This window comes from Microtus oregoni, unplaced genomic scaffold (assembly GCF_018167655.1).
Source record: "Microtus oregoni isolate MIOR12 unplaced genomic scaffold, Mior012 000012F_ref0000307, whole genome shotgun sequence".
In the NCBI taxonomy this organism is placed as follows: domain Eukaryota; kingdom Metazoa; phylum Chordata; class Mammalia; order Rodentia; family Cricetidae; genus Microtus; species Microtus oregoni.
The window spans coordinates 36,918,374-36,935,295 of NW_024543071.1; the positions used below are offsets into that span (position 1 = coordinate 36,918,374).

Here is a 16,922-nt window from a genome sequence, read left to right on the forward strand (position 1 = left end):
AGATGGGTATATGAGGGTCTAGGTGAGGTTGGAGAATGGTATTGGGTGTATGGCCCAGGTGAGGATGTGAATGGGTAGATGATAGTCTAGGTGAAGACAGGGATGGGTATACGATGGTCTAGGTGAGGTTGGAGATGGGTAGATGATGGTCTATGTGGGAATGGGAAAGGGTGAATGATGGTCTAGGTGATGTTGAAGATGGGTAGATGGTGATATTGGTGGGGATTAGGATCAGTGTATGACGGTCTAGGTGAGGTTGAAGATGGGTAGATGGTGATATAGGTGGGGATGAGGATCAGGGTATGATGGTCTAGGTGAGGTTGAAGATGGGTAGATGGTGATATTGGTGGGGATGAGGATCAGTGTATGACGGTCTAGGTGAGGTTGAAGATGGGTAGATGGTGATATAGGTGGGGATGAGGATCAGGGTATGATGGTCTAGGTGGGTATGGGGATGGGTAGATGGTGATATTAGGTGGGGATGAGGATCAGTGTATGACGGTCTAGGTGAGGTTGAAGATGGGTAGATGGTGATATAGGTGGGGATGAGGATCAGGGTATGATGGTCTAGGTGGGTATGGGGATGGGTAGATGGTGATATTAGGTGGAGATGAGGATCAGTGTATGACGGTCTAGGTGAGGTTGAAGATGGGTAGATGGTGATATAGGTGGGGATGAGGATCAGGGTATGATGGTCTAGGTGGGTATGGGGATGGGTGGATAATGGTCTAGGTGAGGATGAGAAAGGAATCAAAACTTGGACACAAGATCACAACCAGGACTGCACTATTTTTGTATGTTAGGAATACATATGCTAATAATATTAAATATAAATTATTGAAAAAACTGGGTAACTTTTGTGCACCTAAAGTTTAAAGGAGTCTGGGGAGGTGAGGAAGGGGGAAGGTGGAGGAAGTAGGAAGAGAGGAGGGAGTGGGAACAGGGATAGCTATGCAAAATGAGAAAAGATTGTATTAAAATATATTAAGAAAAAAACTTTAAGTTTAAAAGTTTAAAGTTTTAAAGAAGTCATCGAGACCCTTCCTGAGTAGGACAGAAACATGCATCATGAAACATACTTCAGTGAATTTTGCTAATAACCCAGATGGATGAGCTCATAGACTGTGCAGACTTGGACAAAGCATTTAACTTCTTGTCCACTAGATTAAGTTGCCCACTGCCCCTTCCAATTCTAAAACTCACATTTTTTTTCTTACATATTTTAAATAGTAATAATCAGAGACTTTTTTTGGTTTTTTGAGATAGAATTTTTCTGTACGCAAACCCATATCTGCTTTGTGGACATATGACAAAAACAATCAGCAAACTCAATGGGTTCACAAACAATTAAGAGCAAAGAGCTGTTTTCAGGTTAAAGGATCATATTGCTATATTGGAAGAAATAAGGACTACGGCAAAATTGAATTAAAAAACAGTTAAGGTTATCAAACACTTTTGTTAGTCAATATAAAGATCATTGGGCAAATGCCCTCTATTTAGGTCCTCAGTAATAAGATGGGTCAGTTCTTACTCTCCCAAAGAAGAATGATGATAGCAATTTAATTAAATTTGGCAGTGACTAAGCTTTAACTTCGATGATGATCTTTGTAGAACCATCAGATCTCTAGGTGTCAGGTCACTGCCAAGGCATTCAGGGGTGGCATAGAAGCCCTCAGCCTTCTGACAGTCTCCACTTCACACGTATTGGTTCCAGTATAAACCAGGCAAACATACTGTCTTAGTGGCTGCCAAAACAGGGATTAAGAAAGGGAAAGGAGAGGAGGTAGTGGCTGAAATGTGGAATCTCTTTACTGGCGAGGAGAGAGGTAGAAAGGGCGTGCCCTCCACCGGGCTAGCTCGTCTGTAATTTCATTATTGTAGTTGCATACTGGTCTGCCTACTAGCCTTACTATGGTTTTTGAGGGTGGCATCTCCAGGCTGTTCTTTTTTTATATCTCAATGTTTTGCACAGTTCATGGTACCCTTGGACAGCTACTCTATATTTATAAGAGGCCTTATCTCCTGTGGGACTTGTTTGTCACCCTAACCATAGGCTAGAAAAATTGGGTAATTAGTGTTTTGCTTTTTAGTTTGACTTAATGTTGTGTGTGTGTGTGTGTGTATGCATTAACAGTTGACCACTATGGATCTGGTAACCTATCAGAGACCTTGTCTGTAGAGAAGAATGATTCTCTTTCTCTCAGCAGCCTTTGATTGTCTGTCTATAGCTCTTCATATCAAATTCTCAGAAACAAACTAACTAACTAACAAAAAACAAACGAAAACCCAGAAACAACATCAACCAAAAGCAAAAGTTAAGTGATTTCCCCTGGTTGTGTTCCTTAAACACATTCACATCTTGTTTCAAATTACTTCCATGACCTGCAGGAGTGTCTTATTAGGCCACTGTGGAGAGACTTTCTCCCAGGAAAGTTGGAGCTTTGGACTTTAGACAGCAGCATTAAAAAGCTGATACTCCCACCAAAATATATAGGGCTGAGGAGTTCTGGGAGTAATTCACAAAGGACCAGAGCTGTAACCGATTATCGAGGTTTTACCTTCCAGGACAATAGAGAAGTACTTGATAATAATCTTCCGAAAGTGTTTACAGCAGCTTGACCATGATGGTTCTTAGACTCATGCCCCAAACTCAGCTTATCTTGGAGGCTACCCTGCACTGTTACCCATATTCTGTTTGCTTCATTTCTCATAGCCCAGTGCCTGCCTCTCCTTCCTTGAGGGAAAAGAGGGAAGGAGAAACTGAGAGAAAAGAGCACACCCTTTAAGTTCCTTCCTCCCCATCCTCATGCGGTCTCAAGGTAGCCTTCATGGATTCCCCACTCCAGGGGCATTTTATATGTTGTCCTCTGTTCTTCTCTACCACCCCACAGTCAATATTTAGATAATTGTTCATAGCTGTTTAGGATATGAGGTCTTGACTGAACTGCAGAGAACACACTTTGATGCCCTCTTTTCCATACTTTAAACACCAGCTTTGTACTCAGGAGTCTACCCTGGGGCCTGGTAATTCACCTACCCGCCTTCTTCTGAATATTTATGCCCAAATGCCAGGATGTCGGATGCCCGTCCACTCCCATCACAGACCACGACTGGTACAGGAGGGGTGTCTCGAAGGTACTCCAAAACGATCGAGATCACGTTGGGTCCTCCTTCCACTATGAGCGCCACCACTGGAACCCCTTGGCCAATTCCTGCATTAAAAAAGGAAAAGAAAGGGAAAAAAGGAGAAAAGAACACAAAGCCAGCAAACCAAATAAACAAAAAGAGAAAAAAAAGCACAAACTAAAATTACTGAGCATGGGGGAGGCAATGAGATATGAAAGGATAAAACACTGAATGACATTTGTAGAAAACTCGTTAGTAGAATTTCCACCCCCAGAAAGTACACATGATCCTGCCCAATCCCCATAACTCCCAAGAGGGATATTATTCCACTTCACATCAGACAACCTGATCCATCAAGAAGGGAAGTGACTCACAGAGAAAGACTGGGTCGTTTGTCAAAATGATGGAAGCCACATTCTGATTGTTAGAAGTGTCTTATCTATCTAGCAGTTCAGTTTTCTGTGTAAAAAATTGGAAGTTAGAAATTTCCAACTTCCTGGTTACCAAAGAAATGTTTAAATAGCTCTTTTCATTAAAAAAAAAAAAGTCAGCAGGGCCTTGTTGGATCTCATTCAGGCTGCAATATGGGTCTATGTGTTCTAAGCACAGCTGATTGTCTGACCGGCAGCTCCCAGCAACACCAGCATCATAAAAGGTCACCATTTTGGATACATGGGTTTCTGCATAAAGTGCCACGTGTGTGATGATACTCACTACACATCTGTTGCATTCAGTTGAATTAAGGGGATTCAAAGGTATATCCCAATGCATTTAAGATTTATATCAAGCCACAAAACCCTGTAATTTTCATGTAACAATTTCTGTAATGTAAGCATTGTATGTGTGATTCAACCTAGCACGCTAAAGAGAAGCATTGAAAACCAATGTCCACGAGAGAAACCATGAGGACAGATTCAATTTATTTTATAGTGACATTTTAAGTATCATGAGCTGTCACTGAATAATGTACTTTGTTCAATTTGATAGTACATGGGTTAAACTAAACAGCATAAAAATGAGCTGGTTTTACGATGTACCCAAAAGCGCTCTTACAAAAGACATAATTGAAATTTTGCGCTACCTCTGTAAATATGAATTTACATAAAACAAAACAAAAATAAAATCAAACTTTGGTCATCTGTGTTTTCTGGTTGTCCTTTTGCTGACAATTTATCTTGTATCAAAAAACTACTTCCCAGTGACAAGCAACGACTTGGGATTTAGTTTTCGCTCTATTGGTAGGAGATTTTACTGGGCTAATATGACTTGTTTTCTTTCTAAAATCTGAGTGCACCAGTCTCACAGGGTCTTATCAACTCTATGTTATAGAGGTTAGATTTTTTTTGCAATTTGATTTTAATCTTAAAGGAAAGGTCCAAAATGCAAGGGATCAGTTTTTATGGACTAATTTCAGGGTAGGTAATACATTTCAATTATTTCCTGAAAACATAGTTGTCAATATATCAGTGTTATAATCTCTAAAGAAACAGAAATATGCTCAGGATGGTAAGATTTCCTATGTTTGTAATGAACTTGGTAATCGAATAATTCAATTAAGTTCAGTGCTAGAAAAAATGGACAGAGCAAAATATTTGTCTCCCTTTTTATAAACATTCTATATATCTATACCCCAAACTCCCTTTTCTTTGGTGACAAAACATGAAGTTTACCCAGTGGTTAAAAAAATGCTTAATACTTAAAATAAAAATTTTATTTTTTACTTTAATTTCTTATGGCAGAGACAATTGTTATGCTTAACACAAACAGAACTTGCCAAGATCTGGCAATATTAAGCCTTTTTTTTTTTCTGGATGCACACACGTGCACATTGGTTTTGAACCTGAGAGGGGGAAAGTATATTAAATATTATGTCAAGAGCTAAGCTGTGAGTGTTAGTCTGTTGATGGAGCATGCTTTAGAGAATACCTGAGAGATGTGGAGAACGTGAAAAACTCTTGCTCTACAAAGGAAGTGCATGTCTGGACAGAGGCAAAGATGTTTTTAGGCAAATTCCTGGGGTTCTAGGATCCCTGAAGCTCATCAATGAATATGTACATAAAGAACTTTATTTAGCCACATTGAAACATTCATGCATTAGCTTGCTATTTTATGATCCCCACTGAGACAAGTTCTTTGATGGCTTTTCAAGCTAAATTCTACATCTGAGGAAATTATATTCCATTTTATTGCTCTTTCATGTTGATTGGCTAAACCTTCCCCAGTAAAACACTGTAGAACACATCCCTTCTCTTATTCCATCCGCTCTTTCTCTCATTCTTTAATTTTTTTCCACCCACATTTTATTTTCTTAACCACATTTTGAGCATAACACATTTAGGAAAATCTCTAGAAAAATTAACAGATTACAAACTGTAGGCTGTTGCCACATAGAATGAAATGGCTTTTTACAAGTCAAGCATAGTACATTTTTATTAGTGACAGAAAGGAAACATTCTGGAAATCCCTTTTATCTGTAGTTGACCTAGATTTACTCAACTCACTGCTTTTTCTTTATATCTGTCAGAAATTAGTTTAAGTTCCTTTAAAGATGCTTGCAAAACTATGTCTTGCTCAGCAGAAACTGTTGGCTGTTTGCCTCCCAGTCCCTCTCCCAAAAGTTACTCAGATTTATAATGGAAAAAAATAAACTATTTCTTAGGGAAAAGATTATGTAGATTATTGAAGATCTCTGGACTATTATTCTTTTGGTTTGGGGAGAAAGTAGTTTAATTCCTTAGCTGAGCACAATCATCTGACAAGTTCTTCTGTATCTGAAGCCTTGGAGTGGTCCTTAAGAGATTTCTACTAGAACATAAGTTGCTTGAACAAGAAGATGTGTAACACGCCTGCCGCACACTTCAGCCTTAGGATTTTGTCACATGTAACAAAAATATGAGCTCAGGGAATGGACATGAGTTCAGCAGGGCCCAGTTTACCTGGGCTCTTTCATTACATTTAGAGTCCCAGTTCTCTCTGCACAGCCTAACATATTTGACTTCTGTCAAAATTTTTGTGTGGCTGATATGCCATTCAGAAATGGGGGCATTCCTTACCCCCATGGGGAGTATTTATGTTGGGATAAATTAAGATTGAGTTGAGTTAGGCATTGTTCAGGACGTAGGTGGCAGGAAGACTTAAAATGCCAACTCATTATTTTTCTATTTTATTTTTGTTATTTTGTGTGCATGGATAAGTCTTGCCTGTCTGGGAGTCTGTGTAGCACATGTGCGCCTGGTGTCTACAGAGGCCAGAAACGAGCACTGGATCCTCTGGGACTGGAGTTCCAGATGTTTGTGACTGTCATGTGGGTGCAGGGAACCAAACCCAGGTCCTCGGGAAGAGTAGCCAAGTGATCTTAAATTAGCCATCCTTCTATCCCCTTAAAAAAAAGCTTCTCTTTCTACCTGTCTATCCCCTTCCCCATCTCTCTGGCATGAATCTATATGGTATAATCAGTTAAGGTAATTATAGAAGCACTTGGTGTGTTGAACAGAAATGGCTGATTTACCTAGATGACTTAGTTCACACTACTACTCTGGTTTTATGTCAAGATGATCAGATAGAATTTAAAGTACTTAGGAGTCTACAGAGTCATTTATTTTCTGTTGAAAGGTGGTTTATATTTCCATGAAGGTCAAACAGACAAGACTGACCTTGACCTAAGTCTCAATGACCACAGGCCAAGCTTACGAGATTATAGTCTGTATCATTCAGAAAGGAGATTCCTGCTCCTTGTATGAGATGACTTCCTAAAGAGAGTGGCCAGTTCAAGACCAGTTCTGCCACTGGTGAGAACCCAAGCGAAGACTGGCAATAGCATTGACGTAGTTAACTTTTGGCTTTGTCAGCTCTGGGAATATGCAATTCTTAGTGATTTAAAAGTTTGCTTGGAGCGAGAATTTCTGTGTTTTGAAATACTGCATATTGTCAGAATTTATCAATATGCTTCATGTTGCACAGATTTAAATTTGCATAATACCAATTATAATTAAAAGGCTTCACCCACCCACTAACTCAAATACCCTGGGCTCTAATTCAGCAGTTTATTCTGCCGATAAACACATGGTCATCGTCTCCTATATTTATATGAGTGGCCAGCAAAACCAAGTAACCTCCTAGATTATTGCATGTTTCAAACAGAATCTCCCACACATTTGAGAAGCATTAACAATTATTGTAGTGATGAAAGTTAAACAGTACCATAGCTTTTTTTTTCAGATTAGATTCTAAGTACTTGTAACTAGATACTACCTATCTTCTGTGGTCTGCAAGTGTGAAGTGGATTTAAGAAAATTAGGTAAAGCTATAATCAAGCCAATGAGATGGATCAGTGGGCACATTTGCTTTCAGGAACACACATGGTGAAAAGAGAGAGAACTAAATCCCAAAAGTTGCCCTCTGGCCTCCACATGCATGTTGTGGTGCATGGGTGTACACACTCACATCCACACACACAAACACACACAGCTGTTGATTGGTTGTGTCTAACTAACAAAAATCTAATCTTTTTCTCTCTAGCTTCAAGATACTTCTTGCAAGTTTCTCTGTCATGGATAGGTAAGTATTCAGATACAGTTATGGAAATGCTGTGTATAAAGATGGCGCTGCAGTAAAACTTCCTTCCGAATGAGACATTAGGGATCTCAGAGGTGTTTCAAAGAAGAGGGAGCACAGAAAACACTGAGCAATGTCCTAAGAGAAAAATGCATCTCGTTTCCAGAAGTGTCTCTCAGGTTCTCTATGGAAGCAGAGGCTTTCGATATTGCCTTGGTTTTTAGAAGTGGTATGTGTAGTCCATTCAAGACAGTGTATCTACAAATGTGTAAGGCCTCACTTGGGAAGGTGCAATCTGGCCAGGTGGGTTTAGTGACTTGTGATGAAATGCCCAGCTGATGAATGAACAATCCGATACAGATCAATCTCGTCCATGTTCTGTTATTACAACATGTGTTTTTCTTCAAACAATTCTACACTAAAATTGATGTGCTGGTGTTTGTGGAAACATAAAATGCCACATAAACTAGTGAACAGTCAAATTATTTATGGGTTTTTAGTAGGAAGAAACTCCTTGAGAGATGCCCATGGTCTGTCCTTGAGGTTGGGACTATCCAGATCCCACGTGCCCAACCCACTACGGAGAAGTGTTAAAATGGAATGATTTTTGTCAACATCCTTTTCTGCCATTGCTGGACTGTAAGAATCCCTGTGTTCAATTTTAACTTAACCCAGTCCCTCTATGGACATGTGCATGTTCAAGTTACGATAAGTCCACCAGAATAAACATTTCATAGATTTTTATCTTGATATGTGACATTTCTGATTTGGTTAGAGATAAGAGCTTCTCAAGATCCAAAAATAGAGGGCTTAGATTGAAGGAACTGCCTTTCTCAGACTGTGATTTTTTAAAAAAAACCCTAAAACTAACAAAGCAAAGCATTTCTTATCCTTCAGATGGAGACCATAAAATCTATTAATATGGCAAATTCAGTTTCTATTTGTTTTCCTGCTGCTGCACAGACTTATTTGGGGCATTATTTATGCCTCAAATATTTGCCTAGGAATCCTATCCTAGCCCCTCCTGGAGTGCATTTTATTTAGGTATGGTCTTCTTATTCTGTTGTTTCCACTTAGCAATCAGAGGCCAAAGGATAGACTGATGGAGAGACTTAAAGAGTAGGGTAGACGGGAAATCTGGTCAGTCAGCTTAAGTTCTGAAGAAGGTCCACTGGAAATGTTCTTATTGGGGTAATCACTCTGTATAGAGCACTGTGGAGGAGGTCTTGTCTGAATCCCTTAAGAGCAATTGGATGCTAGACCTGTGTCAGGCCAGGGCTACCATCCTGGAATTAGTGTCTGGGGCAAATGATTGGCAGGTGGGCTGTGAAAGCATGCTCACCCAGAGAGTGAAGCCTTGATTGACAGTGTCTCTGATGGATGCAAAGGGACCATGGAGAGGAAAGATCACATAGCCCAAGTGTAACTGAGGAAGGGATGGTGGGTATATGATTAAGTAGAATTCAAGTGGGGAATAGTTTGCCGACCCTTCCTATAGACATATCTCTTTCTCTCCATCCTGTTTATTGCTATAAAATACTCTATGGCTGTCTTTATCCATCTTTAACTACTCTGAAGAGTCTTGGGGGTGGGGGCATTTCTAAGCATAGAAACCTAAGAGGGAGAATATTCTTGTACTTGGAAATTCTTTTTGGAAGAGGAATTTGGGGTAGAATTGTGGGATTTTCGTTTGAGGTAGAGTTGTAAGGAAAACAGAGGTCAATGATGGCTGTGGAGCTCTTGGCTCTGCTGGTGTCAGGTGGGGGCTTCGTGCTGAGGCACAAGTGATGATTAGTGGGGAGCCCATGGAATGGTCATGGTTTGCTGATGGACCCCTCTCACTGAAAAAGAGGAGTCAGCCATGTGTACCCTAAGAACAAAAGGGAGAGGGAGATTCAGCCCATCTCTCTGCAGTAGTCTAAAAACACCACCTGTGTTAGTCTAAGTTTAAGGCTAGGATCCCCTATTCTGATAGCCTTAGTGACCCCTTAGAGAGTGGGGCCCAAGTCTAAACCCATCATAACATGCTGCTCAGGGCATAGCAAAGTCTCTCCAGGCTTGGGTCTTCCTTTGACTTCAGTGACTTTCCTGGGAGGATGTGGCTTCACATGGGTGCCATTTTTATTTTACACCCTGGAAGTCCCACTTGACTCACACTGGGATGACTCTTTTTCCTCAACTCTGAGGGACCCTGTCTAGACCTGGGCAGAAATTGTTACCTCCTTCTTCCCAGTTCCATGATGGATAGCCTTACTCTCTATCCAGCTTGCCTTTCCATGCATTCCCATTTCCTTCACTGGTCCTCAGAAAGTATCTCTGTTTCTAGTGTATCCCTGCCCCGACTGCCACTGCTAGACCCCCTGTCCGCATGGCTAGACTTCATAAAGCATGTTAGCTCCACCTCATTGTCTTAGAAGGCAACTTGATGGACATAGATGTACTAAAACCATATTAAGCTATTTTGCACAGTATGTAGCACAAAGAGTAGATCCCTAATTTGTGAGATCATCAGATTGATTAAGGAGTTATTATTTATAAAGTCTCTTAAAACAGAACTTGGCACTCACTAAGAGCTTTCTGGTTAAATAAACACAAATATAAAGATGCTTATTTATATTTATTAAGCTTATAAAAGGTTTCTTCTTTAAATATATACATGATTCATGAAGATAGAAGAAATGAATGCAATTTATCTATGTAAGTCAAACACATGTTCTGACAGTAAAGTACTGGGAAACATGCCTCCCTGAAAATGTGCCTAGTTTCCAGAGCAGACCAACAATATGCTAAAACCACATGCATTTATGTTGCATCCAAAACCCAAAACCTCCTGGTTTGAGGTAGATGGCCTTTAAAATTAAATTATTTTTTTCCTAGTTCTCTATTTTTCTTGGTGCCTCAATCAGTTTATTAAGTCTTTTGAGTGTGTTAAAAAGATGCAAATACTAAATAATAAAACCAATAAACCAAATCCAAGTATTTTATATGCTTTCAAACTCACTTAGCTTTTGACTTAATGGGAAAAGTTATTCCCTTATGGCCAGACAGCTCTGATTGAAATATGCTGCTATTAATGTCAGTGTGCTCCTATGCAAGTAGAATCACTGTGGGTAATTTCAATAGAAAGGGACACCTAGTCCCATGGGCTATAAAGTGGATATTACTTTCCAAAAGGGGAAATCCAACATTGTTTTCTTTGGGGTCATTGTTTGAAGACTGAATGTTTTAACGTAATTGATCTAAGACAACAAGAAAACTCATCCAAACAAAGCTATAATCTTCATCTCTGCACTGTTCAAAACCCACATCAAAAGACTGACCTTGCCTTCTCAGATGTGGGGTAACTGGAGAAGTTCGGAACTCATTTTACTTTAAAATATTTTGCCAACACTTTTCTCCCAATGTCCTGGGATCCAAATATACAGCCCATGCAAGCGCCTGTGCTTTGTGGCAAAATGAATAAAGAACAGCAGTTACAGCAACTGTGGGCTGTGAACCCAGGGAAGGACCTGGCCTGTCATGCAGAAAGAGGTGATGGAGATGGGCGAGGTGTTACTGCCAATGTGTATTAACTGATCATCCTCAAATTGTACATATGTTTTGCTTTGCATCTGTTATAAGAGAATGCAATTATTTCCAAGAGTACTTCCTTCAAGGAGTGTTTTCCTGCCCTCCACCTCTTTCTGTTTCCGAGTTCAAAGATAAGTCTTCTTAAACATCTTCCCCTTCACTAGGAGGCAGAATTAAACATTTTGCTCTGTTCTTTTATAGTTAAAAAAGAAGTCTCCTTTATGACTATGCTCTATAATTTTTTTCAGTCAGCCATAACATTCTAAAGAGGAAGGTTCTCATGCCCCCCCCCCCCGCTCGTGACTCTTGAAATTTTATTTCCTTGTTTATGTATCCCAGCATCTCTTTTTTCTACCTGGCAGATGTACCTTAGTAATTCAATCATGTCACACAGAAATCTTTATGTAGTGGTTGACCACTAACGTTTGGGACACAGAAAAGCAGGAAGGCAAAATGATTTTGTTTTCATTATTGTTATTGTTTTTTGAGACTGGGTTTCTCTGTGCAGCTTTGGAGCCTGTCCTAGAACTCACTCCATAGCCACGGCTGGCCTTGAACTCACCTGCCTCTGCCTCCTCAGGGCCCCCCCCACCCCGCTTCTGCTCCGGTTCTGTCCTGATGATTGTAGTGAAAATGTACTTCCCCCCCCCAGACATTTTTTAAAGATTTTTACAACATGAGCAATTTGTCCTCAGTTAACTGAGAGATGATTTCCATTGCCCCCAAATCAGAAATGCAAATACCCCATGTGTATGTTCCCTGGTTTTCCTGTGGATTATTGAAGGCCCCTTTGGTAACTTTCAGGCCGTTCTATGAGTCTATGTAGCAGTTAGCCGTTATCCACAGCTATTATCTTTCTTTGAAAATCTAGTGTGGTTTCACGGCTTATAGGAAAAATCTGAAATCCTTCTCTGTGATATGAAGGCTCATCTTCTCCCAGACTCAGATCATGGCTTCATCTTCATCTTTCTAGGTTTTTCTCTCTGTGTTCTCATACAGCATCCTCAGGGTCCTCCAGGTAGGATTATTTTTAAGCTCCTCCTTTAGCCACCCTAGACTTCAGAGAAGGATTTCTCTCTCTCTCTCTCTCTCTCTCTCTCTCTCTCTCTCTCTCTCTTTCTCTCTCTCCAACTGTCTCCAGGAGGAGGTATTCCATGGACTTTTCTCTCCCCCTGGTAAATTTAAAAAGAAAGTTTGGTCAGCCAAGCCCAATACTTTTTCCTCCCTCTTGCCTGCACGGAGCAGAGGTGGGATGGGGTGGAGTGGGGCTCCCCCAGGTCCTCCAGATGCCCTGCCCAGGAGGTAGGTATAATGTGAGGGGTGCAGCACGGTGTTGGATTCTGCTCAACTCTGGGATTCATCCAGCTTATTCAGTCAATGGTCCTAAAGTCATGTTCTCCCACTTTCCCCTATAAGCAATACAAGTGGTATTTTGGATTCTATACCCTAACTACTTTTATTTCTTAATATTGTTTGGAACTTGGATAAAGAAGAGGGACACTTTATTTTGCCCCCTCTGCCCCCCTCCATTTCAATTGTCAAAGCCTGGTACAAGTGTTATCAGGTCTTAAGCCATACCCAACCCCTTAGGCAGTATTAATTTTCTATGCCTTTGTGGTCCCATTGCTCACCAAAAAATTGTCTTTGGGTAGTTACTCTGCCTTGGTTTAATGGAAGTTGTTTTCCCCCACTACACTGTAAGCTCCTTGACAGTAATTCCCTCATCTCAACACATTGGCTCCCAAATGCTTCATGCCCAGAAGATGGTTCAAACAAGTGCTTGAAACAGAAAACAAAACTAAAATGCATAACACCTCGGGACAATACAGATGAAGGGACAGGAACACATCAAGAGTTGCAAAGAGTCTATTACACACATCAACACTACTGAGGCATCCTGCTGAAAGTGCATATGGTAGCCATTTAGGTGGTTCTATGGCATCCTTTTCCAGATCTTTACAACAGGGTTTAGGCAGTGGTCAGAGATCAGTGGGCGGGTCTCCGACTGTAGCTGTCCACCTGGATTACATTGGAAAAGCTCTGATGTTTAGAGACAGAATACTGTCTGCACTTTTAAGTGGAGGCTGTGCTGTTTCTCAGGATTGGACCTAGTCATGAGGACAAAGCATCTCGGCCACTGGGGAGAAAGATGTAAGCAAAGGTTTACATTCTTCTCCTTGCTAGAGGGATGCCTATGAAGCTATTATTTCCTTTGGTTGAAATGAATAGAGGCTATGTGACTGAAATTGAAGCCAAATTTCTTCCCACTGAGCTGATTGATATGTTTTAGCGGTAGGCTAGGGATGACCTTCACCAACAAGACATCAAAACAACTAAAATAGCAGACTTTCATTGTTAGACACAAGACTAAGGGAAAAGGCATTGGTTATCTTGGGTCAATTATTATTTGGATCATTTTGGATCCCCAATTGTGGGTTTAATTTTGGACCCAAAGCACGAAATTAGATAATTGTTTTTATATGGCTATCTGTACATCCATAAGTTATCTCCAGTCCCCGCAGTCTTTGATGAACCTTCAGGAGAAGTTATGAGACTATATTATATTGCAGGAAACTGTTTTCCTGGCTTCATGTTTCCATGTTCAGGGAGTCCATCCCCATTGCTCTAGTGTTCCACCCCGATCACCCTGTCTGTTTCCTTGCTTAGGATAAGTTCTTACTGGGTGGATGAGAATGACTTCAAATTCACGATTCTCTTGCCTCAGGCTCTTGGCTTCTGGAATTACAGAAGTGCACCATCATGCCTGGCTCTATGGTCAGCCTCTTGACTGTGAGGGCTAGTTTCTGAGTTTCCTTTGATGAGTGTTTTCAGCCGTTTCCCTATTTTTCCTCAGGCGGTGAATGCCAGTCAGCTACCTAGGTAAAGGTGCCTGTTGTGGAAACTGATTCCCCCTCAATTACCTCAGTATCTCCAACAGTGGAATCAACGAAATTGGCATTCTCTTCTCCATCTGCCTGGCTGTGGTGCCCGACTATCAGTGTGGTCCCTGTCAAGGGTGGGGTGTGGTGTGGTGGGCTTCCAGCTCTAACACTGTGAGCTACAATACAACTTCAGCTCCAGAATCTACTCTGCAACAGCACCGAGACAACCCGAGCCTCTGGTTCTACATTGGGAGTGTAAATCTATTTTTAAGCGGAAAAAACCCACAATTTTCCTTGCATAAGATTTGTTTTTCTTGATGTCATCACAGCTCTTCACAAGCCAATGATGGTCATGTGGTTTTTTTTTTTTTTTTTTTTTGGATGGAAAGAGTTTAATAAATGCTTAGTGTTAAGCAGGATTCCTGGTAACAGGATTTAGTAACAGGAGTTGGCAGTAGAAGAGGAAAGTCATAGTGAATACAGTGTTCAGGATGCACAGTCCCTATTCTAAAAGTTCTACATATATTAATTTATTTAATCCTTACAACAACTCTATCTGAGAGATAACCATTAGCCCCATTCTAGAGATGAGGAAACTGAGTCAAGGAGCAGGTTGAGCAACTCAACCCAATTCATAACTGCAGAGTAGCACAGATGAAATGTCAAATAAGGTAAGGCTGTTCCCAGAGTTTGTGCTCTGGGCAAATGCTCACTAAATAGTTATATGGTAGCAGTGGTAGTGTTTCATGTTGGGGCTAGGAGCTCTATTTCCCCCTTGTTTTCTGCTGTCTACATTTCACAAGTCTTCTCGTGAGCAAGTGTACTAGAGGAGCAACACTGAGAATAAATGTGTGTTATTTTGAACTAAGTAGGAATAAATAAAAATAAATACACAATATCACAAAATGGGTGATACCAGTTAGAGTGTGAGGATTTAGTTTATGTATATGCTAAGTACAACTCGCCATATCACCGTAGAGGTGATCAAGATTTTCTCCTCCATGCGGGGAATAGTATTTTTTTTTTCTTTTCTAAAGGTCATGTGGTTTTTAAAGAAGGTGATTACAAATGGGTCAAAACAAGGCTGCTTGTGAACCGCGGGGTTGTGGTGAAGTGTTGTCTCACGCTAAGGAAATTGTTTCCTTTACCATTCAATCAGAACACATTTACAAGTATGCGTAGGTGGCCTTATTGATAATGACTTCAGTATTTCAACTAGAAACCCAAACAGCTTAATTCTGGACAAACCACCACGTTCAGTAGCTCTGCCAGACTTACGATCTCAAGGTCATCTCTGGCAGTTCTTAAAAGTAGCCAGCAATTCTGGGGTGTTTAAAGGAGGCCCCGGGTTTGTTCGGGGTTGAGGGCCCTGTTTCGTGGGTTCAGTTTTCTGCTTCTTCTAAACGCAGCTATTCATTGTCAGAGCTGTTCCCCTGTCTGCACGAGGAGAGATGAGGCTCTAGAGAAGGACTGGATCTTTAAGCAAAGGAACAGAGCAATAATACAGAGGCACCCGTGTCAGTCTCTTAGTGGGAAGATATCAGTTCAAAACTTTTCTCATGGTCTAGCAAATCCTTGGTGGTGCCAGGGATAAATCCCTGCTACGTCTCTTCTGGAGATGAATGCTGCACCGCACCCTCGTTTAAACTCATTTGGCAGGATGATGAGAAGCTGGGAGACAGCTATGGCCCAGAGGTATGCAGCAGGTTCTCTGAGCCCTCAATCATGGGAGTATTTAATCCTATTATCTTATTCTGTATGTCTGTGTGAAATGGCCTTTTGTAGCTGCTGGCACCAAAAATCTGGGTGGCTGCAATAATAACTCACGACCTTATTATCTAAAAGAGGGCTCTCTTAAGATTATTAAGTAAGAACGTGGTCCTTTAAGGTTTGCCTTAAAAGTCGCACTGCTCATGTACAAAAGTCATTCGCGCAGTTGAGAAGGATCCGTAGAAAGGATGTGTGGAAATCTCACGCCAGTGTCTGGGCTAGGATGGAGGCTCTTATTTTAGACCCATCGGAATCACCCGTGGAGGTCACAGCTTGCAAGCATAGCCTGGCCCATCCCTGAGAATTTCCAGTCAGTGAGAATAGGTGTTTCAGGGCAGCTTCCGGGTGATGCTGCAGGAGCTATTGTTCTGGGGAACCCCACTGAGAGCCAGTGGTTTAGCCTAAGCTGCAGGGGGAGGCAGCAAAACAAACCAAAAACAGCTGACGTCTAAACTGTGCTCCACTCAAGCAAGAAAAGGAAAAGTTCCTGGGGTGAGACTGGAGCCACCCACAGGGTTCCCAGGAGCCTCCCTAAAGGAGTAGCCACCAGCAGACTTCTTCCTTAAAGGGCCAGACAGGCGAGTGTTTTTAGCTCTGCAGGCCAGATGGACTCTGCTAAAGGACTCTGCTTTGTGATTGTGACACAGAGCAATCTAGGGATATTTTATTTAGAATAGCATGTATGCTGTAGTAAATCCCTATTTGCAGAAATAGATGGTATGCTGGATTTGGTTTCTGGGCTACAGTTTGCTCACCCATGGGCCTAGATAATGTGCTAAAGAAATTCAGAGGAGGAAAAAATCTGTTAGTTCATTCACCTTGAGTGTCCAATGGGAAATGACCAAGTTGGGAACGTGGATGTGTAAGCCCAGTGTTGATGCACCTTCCGTTGTACCAGTGGCAAACTGCTTTCACTGGCGGAGGAATTCCCTAACAATTCAGCTCCTAGACCTGGCTGCTTGAAACAGTGTAAGAATCCTTTTCACGATCCCAGAAGGCGTTTCACCGTACTAGTGAAAT

General features: G+C 41.2%; 1 protein-coding gene across 25 annotated transcripts in view; it reads right to left on the reverse strand.

The window, feature by feature from the left end:
• Trpm3 (transient receptor potential cation channel subfamily M member 3) overlaps positions 1-16,922 on the reverse strand; it is an 804,706-nt gene that overhangs the window by 196,903 nt on the left and 590,881 nt on the right. For 23 of the 25 annotated variants that reach the window (XM_041661180.1, XM_041661178.1, XM_041661173.1 and 20 more), the window contains one exon: positions 3,038-3,212. In XM_041661180.1, coding sequence (XP_041517114.1) covers positions 3,038-3,212 — 175 coding nt within the window. Of the gene's footprint in view, positions 1-3,033; positions 3,213-16,922 lie in introns of those variants that run through there. The other 2 variants (XM_041661188.1, XM_041661187.1) reach the window with 1 other exon arrangement.